General features: G+C 39.4%; 1 protein-coding gene across 1 annotated transcript; it reads right to left on the bottom strand.

Annotated features, from left to right (window-relative positions):
• Window positions 1-332: 332 nt before the first annotated feature.
• On the bottom strand, window positions 333-4,654 carry NDUFC1 (NADH:ubiquinone oxidoreductase subunit C1). Its single transcript, XM_039249146.1, has 4 exons — window positions 4,541-4,654; window positions 4,102-4,205; window positions 1,798-1,877; window positions 333-492 (listed from the first exon to the last, which is right to left on the bottom strand). Exons 1-3 carry the CDS (start codon window positions 4,605-4,607, stop codon window positions 1,818-1,820), a joined length of 231 nt encoding a protein of 76 aa, XP_039105077.1. The 5' UTR covers window positions 4,608-4,654; the 3' UTR covers window positions 333-492; window positions 1,798-1,817.
• Window positions 4,655-7,012: the final 2,358 nt, after the last annotated feature.

The raw sequence follows: 7,012 nt of genomic DNA, 5'->3' as shown, positions 1-7,012 counted from the left end.
CGACCTCAGTTCAGGTCATGATCTCACAGTTCGTGGGTTCGAGCCCCATGTCAGGGTCTGTGCTGACCACTTGAAGCCTGGAGCCTGCTTTGGATTCTCTGTCTCTCTTTCTCTCTCTCAAAAATAAATAAATAAACATTAGGGAAAAAAAAAGTTGATACAAGGAATAAATCCTTCAGCAGAGATTTTTTAATCTAATTCCTTAATAAGTTTTCTTACCAATGTGTTCTTAATTACCACAGGCCCTGTTATCAGATGGTACTTTCCACACAAAAATATTTCTACAAACATACTCTAGAACTGACATTTTCGACATATTGTCACAACATATATAATCTGAAGAACACAGAAGTATTTTTATTTTTTCATTTAATGATGGAAAACACAAATGCTGATTTGACATACATTCACATATAACTTTTTCTCTCATGTTTACAACTCAACAGATTGGTGAATCCAAAGGAACTGGTATAATCACTACATGCAGCGTACCTATAATGAAGAGAAAACAATGAAAACCATAGCATTAACCAGCAGAAATAATATTAAAATTAGACCATTCTGAATAATTCACCTTAGAGCATCTTGAAAAGTCTAGAAAACAAATCCAGAACAAAGAGTATCAACCCTTTATTTTACTTAAGTTTTAACAAAAAATATTCTCTGTGACCTATAAGAAAGTAGCAAACACATCTGGATTTAAATATCTATTTCATAATCTCCTGATTGGCTAACTAAAGTAGTGACAGCAAGGTGATATCAATAGGAAAAAAAGAAGTGACAATTTTAGATAATCAAATCCTAAAGAGCAGAGTTTGAGAGTTGTTCAATCTTTTTTTTTTTTTTAATTTTAATTTTTTATTTTTTTTAATATTTTTAAAATTTATTTCTAGGAGAGAGAGAGAGAGACAGCATGAGCAGGGGAGGGTCAGAGAGAGAGGGAGTCACAGACTGAAACAGGCTCCAGGCTCTGAGGGGGCAGTCAGCGCAGAGCCCGACGCGGGGCTCGAACCCACGTACCGCGAGATCATGACCTAAGCGAAAGTCGGACGCCTAACCGACTAAGCCACCCAGGCGCCCCTGTTCAATCTTTTTTTTAATAGTGTATGCTAGTATTTACTATTTTATTATCAAACAGATGTAAGTTACCTACTTTCATCAACCTAGTCCATGAAAGTTGAGATTTGTAAGAGTATTCATTTTACAAAAGGAATAATACTTTCTTTAAAAAGATTTTTAGAAATATACTATGTATATACAAATATATGTTGACATATAAAATAAACTCACTCTTTTTTTTAAATCATAGAGCATGTAGAGTATAGTATCTTGTTCCTGATAGATTTTATCAGGAACTGTCCAGTTGGATGCTAGTTGTAATGACAATCATAATGAAATGGTCACGTGGTAAAAGATTTCCCGGTCTACTGCCCATATACATTCATCCATTCTACAAATATTAAGTTCCTGTAGGCCCAGGCATTGGGCAATTTGCTGAGTACATTACGATTAAAAAAGACAAGGTTTGCGTTCTTATGAAATTTATACTCAAGTACTGTATATGACAAATAGATAATATGTACACAATTGATTGGGATTCTTTTTCTCCCTAGCTCTCTGCCCCTCCTCTGAGCTCTCTCTCATGCATGTGCACAATCTCTCTCTCAAAATAAGCATTAAAAAAAATCTTAAAACACTTTAAAAAAAGTATAAGCCCAATTAAAAAACAACCAAAATACACTAAAGAGGTCAAATTAAGTTGCATAATTTATTAATCTTATAAAATTGCATACTTACTGTATTAGTATTTCAATAGTTTATTCCAACCCATTTCTTCTTTTATACTCTAAAACATCTTCATTATGTTGTTTGATGAGCTAGAGTAGATAACAATTAAAATTAGAAATGTAATCTTCCTGTCAACTTAAAAGAAGAGGCTACTTAATGATACTTACATCTGGTATATAAAAGGTATACAAAAGAAATAAGAATAGGTTAAAACAAATAGGTCATGGGGCACTGAGACCTGAATTTGTTTTTCTAAACAAAGTTGGAAAAGCAAAAAAGAATTACAACTATCCTATTTAAAAATAAAAGGCTAAGTGATGCAAAAGTCCAAAAACTGTGAAGGGCATATTCTTGTTCACTTCAGTTTAGCGGGCTAAATTTGAGACAGCAGCCCTTACAAGTTTAAATTCAACTTTCTGCCAAATACATTATTTCATTCAGGGGGTAGTGTAATAAATAACTTACCATAGAGGAGCTAAACCAACACAACCAACCAAAACTGAGTTCTTAAATGAGGTCCAGATTGGTTGGTGGGTGTGTTATACTTCTAACCTTAGAAGTTTGAACACTGTTAGTGAATGACCAACCCCATCCCCCAACTATATGAGTATTAATTAGATGTTGTGGGAGATAGACACTTTTTTTTTTAATTTTTTAAATATTTTTTATTTATTTCTAGGAGAGAGAGAGAGAGACAGCGTGAGCAGGGGAGGGTCAGAGAGAGAGGGAGTCACAGACTGAAACAGGCTCCAGGCTCTGAGCTGGCTGTCAGCACAGAGCCCGACGCGGGGCTCCAATCCACGAACCGCGAGATCATGACCTAAGCGAAAGTCGGACGCTTAACTGACTAAGCCACCCAGGTGCCCCGGAGATAGACACTTTTTTAAAACCACTGTCTAACAGAATATGACAGAATATCCAAACAATGGTTGATACAGGGTGACATTTGATGCAATCGAAGATCCAATTTCAATCAGAGCTCTCAGCAGCAATCAAGTTTTTTTGGGGGAAAAACTTTAAAATGTCATCGCAACAAATATTATTTTAATAAGGATTAGTTACTGTTGTTGTTTAGTTGTAAATGACTTTCAACATCTCTTACTCCCTCCCATGTCAACAAGGCATTTTATACTTTTTTTTTAAGTTGGCTTAGAAAAAGAGCCTGATGTGGGGTTGAACTCACGACTCTGAGATCAAGACCTGAGCTGATATCAAGAGTCAGACGCTTAACTGACTGAGGCACCCTGGTGACCCTCAACAAGCCATTTTAATGAGAAAATCCCAAATAAGAGACCTAGAAGTTGGAGGTAGAAAGCAGTGGGAGAAGACCAAAACTCATCAGCTATAAAACAAAACATTTTAAACACTGATGTAGCACAGATACTTTGAGTCAACTTTAAAAAAAATTACTTAGAGGCAGTATTTCACAGTGGTCTATAGCATAACTCTTTTCTTTTCTTTTCTTTTTAAATGTTTTATTTATTTCTAGGAGAGAGAGAGAGAGAGAGAGAGACAGCGTGAGCAGGGGAGGGTCAGAGAGAGAGGGAGTCACAGACCGAAACAGGCTCCAGGCTCTGAGCTGGCAGTCAGCACAGAGCCCGACGAGGGGCTCGAACCCAGGAACCTCAAGATCATGACCTAAGCGAAAGTCGGATGCTTAACCGACTAAGCCACCCAGGTGCCCCTGTAGCATAACTCTCAGGTCAGAGAGAAGGGAGGGGTTCAGCAAACTAATTTCTCCAAGTGTTTTCTTCATGTGCATAAAGTCAACAATATTAGTACCTACCACATAGTGTTGCTGGAAAGATTAAATGAGTTTTTACAGGTAAAGGCATAGTGTAAAGACAAAAAAAAGTGCAACACATTAAGTACAATTCCCAACAATGTATTTATGCAAACATTGATTAAAATCTTATGTTTTGGAAGTCTAGTGGGATTTAATTTGTATACTTTATTCATTGATTATTTGTTCCTATGGTGCCTGGAAAAAAGTGTCTTCATAAAACCCAACCATCCTCCGTTCTCATTAGGAAACAAAGTACAATTAATATTTAGTAAAACTGCCATTCATCACAAAACCATGCTAATTAGTGATGAATGACAGAAGTTTCAGCTTCATCATATCCTCTCAATATCGCTGAAATCTTTAATGTTTCTTTTTAGTCTTTGGGACTTCCCTTATGAAGAAATACGTAATTAGCAATTTCATACACATCCTAATGAATGGGAGATTTGCGCAGCAACAATCTCACACTGACATTTCTCCTCCCCACTGTGTTGGGATCTCATGACATTAAGGGAGTAAAAACTCACATAGATCCACAAGAAGACAGAGGTGCCCAAGGTCAGTCCAACTTTCAGCCAGTCAGGTTTGTCATGTGGCGGCTCCCGAACGTAGAACTTCGATCTTGCTGAAGCTGAAAGGGGTCAGAGTCTGTAAATCTATAATGTATTGGCTTGTAGTAAAAACCCTAACATTTACATTTTATTGCATTTAATTCTGCCTTCATCACTGCCCTCCCTCACTTAAACAGGCCAGGAAATAGGTTCAGGGTGGTCGAGTGGCATTAAGAGAAGGGTCGTCGGCGGGTGATGGGGAGCCCGGAGTCAGGGCTGAGATCCGGACGCAGGCCGACGAAGGTCACCGCAGGATGAGCCCAGCCCGCAGCCGCCCCGCTCCTGCGGACTGGGTTCCCCTTGGGAGTGGTAGACAGCGGGGGTCGGGTCGGCCTGGGCGAGGATGGACACTCACAGCCACTTGGGATCCTGGCCGCAGCCAGCAGCTTGGAAAACGAGCGCAATAACGCGGGCGGCGCCATCTTGCTGGGCCGGGCTCCGCCTTCCCCCAACCCCGTCTCCTCCGGAGTCGGCGCCTGGCCGAGCGCCCTCTGGCGGAACAAAGTGCGGGACTCGCTGCCGTAGCAAGGCTGCGTCGAGGTGTTGACTCCGGAGAATCGCGGTAGGAGCCAGGTACCCTGGCTCTATCGGTCTGAGCCTTCTATCTATAAAATGAGGTTAGAAAGGAAATGACTAAAAGGTGGGGAAGGGAAATTTATCCCCTTCTCTGTCCTCTGGGAGTTAATTTCAGGCCTTTGCCCAAGGGATACTCAAGAGATTAACTAAAATCTTGCCACATGAGCCAGAAAACTGAAAATGAAGGGTCATGTTGTGTAATAACTAGCAGTTTGATTGAATTCTGTGTTCTAGACACTGTATTATGCATCATATGCCTTACATGTGTTGTCTCGTTTAATCTTAACAATGACCGCTTGATAAGCCTTGTTATCTTTAGTTTACAGATGAAACTCGAGGAAGGCAAGTTACTCATCCAAGGTGAAACATACTTCAAATGACCTCTCAACAGTTCCTAAAAGTCTGTTCACACACTATTGTAGTAAAGCACTGTGGGGAAAAGAATCTTCTTATTTTGGAAGTGCCCTGACTGGCTCAGGCTCAGGACCCCACAGTCCCAGGAGGTGTGATTCAGACTAAGGTCTTCAGACCCCACATCTAGTGATCCTTGTTAGCTCTCCTAACAGGCTTTGACAGTCCTCTGGGGCCATGAGCTGTAGAACAGGGTTCAAAGTGTCAAGTTCAAATTGCCATTCCTGTAGTCCATCTTTTAGCTGTTGATTTTTAGGCGAATTACTTAATCTCTCTATGCCTCCTTTTATAGCTGTAACATAAAACCTATCCTACAGAGTCCTTGGGAAGCTCAGAGTGTTCAGTAGTTGTAAACAACTTGTTTTGGGCTACCAAAGACATTGTATTGACAATAAATATCTTTCACAATTGAGCTAGATTTTGTGCGTTCAATTCTCAATTCAATCTGATGTATAAAAAAGACCATGAAAAATATATATGTAGGTAAAAGAAATAGTAAATTTTAATATCTTAATCCTTTAAACTTAAGGCCATCTAGAAGCATAATGAATGTCAGCAAATCTCTGTTTCTTTCTTTCTTTCCTTTTTTAAAGTAAGCTCTAATGCCCAATGTGGGGCTTGAAATCACCACCCTGAGATCAAAAGCCACATGTGCTATTGACTGAGGCAGCCAGGTGCCCCACCTCTGTATATTTTATTTAGCAATGTTATGGGGGGGGGGGTTAACGAAAAATTATTGACCGAAGAGTAAAATAATTGTACTATGCTTTTAGGTTCCTTTTTACATGTAACTGATGGCTAACTAGATTGCTAATCTGTGAGTCACATTATGGTTTGTAACCTAGTTTGAGCCTCCGGGACTCATGCTCAAGTAAGCAAACCACCCAACTAATATGCTGAGTCAGTTGTTGGTTCTCAACTTCTTGTCCACTCAGCAACCTGACAGTTGTATATTCTTTCTACACCATCCCTTGGAAGCTTGTCCTGACACAGGTTTTGCTAATATCCAACAAGTTGAAACAGAAGTTATGTTTAGTCAGAGCATACAGAGCCAGTAAGCAAATTACTGATTTCAGTACAGCTGTTGGAAAAAGGCTGTTTTGTTCTTTTAGTCCCTGTATCCTTTTACTACTGTATATTTTGGGAAAGTGATGAAATATAAGCACATTACTCTCAGCATATTAGAGCTGATGGAACCCTACACTTGGAATAGGCAGCTGTAGGTGAAACTCCATCTTGAGAAAAATCCTGATGAAGCATTTCTAGCCAGGAGCTAGTAGCTATATTTTGATAGAACTTGCTATATGAAGTTCATGTAAGCATTTCCAGACCTTGAATGCTAAAACCTTATTTATGACCCAGGGAAAAGGTGAGAGGATTTGAGTTAGCAGCTAGGAAAACAATGTTCTAGTCCCAGATTTTTCTACTGGGCAACATCTTACTCCACTCACACTTCTTATTCCCAAGGAGGGTTAAAGAAGAGCAAAGTTGAAAACAATATAAAATAGAATATCACTACATATATGCTTATTGATCTATGATGCATGAGAATATTTTTTATTTTTGAGGGAGGGGGAGGGACAGAGAGGGAACAGAAAGAATCCCAAGCAGGCTCCACACTGTCAGCATGAAGCCTGATATGGGGTTGGGGCTCGAACTTGGGAATCTTGAGATCATGACTTGAACTGAAACCAAGAGTCAAATGGATAACCGACTGAGCTACCCAGGCGACTCTATGCATGATAATATTATACATCAAATTCAGGATCTGGATAGGGATGCAGTTCCTGATGTACCTGCAAATTTTTATTTAAAAAACAAGCAGAAGCAATTACAAAAT

Source organism: Hyaena hyaena, unplaced genomic scaffold, assembly GCF_003009895.1.
Source record: "Hyaena hyaena isolate Hyena2069 unplaced genomic scaffold, ASM300989v1 scaffold_333, whole genome shotgun sequence".
NCBI classification, from domain to species: domain Eukaryota; kingdom Metazoa; phylum Chordata; class Mammalia; order Carnivora; family Hyaenidae; genus Hyaena; species Hyaena hyaena.
Note: the sequence above shows the minus strand (reverse complement) of the source record. Positions and strands in the feature narration are given on the sequence as shown.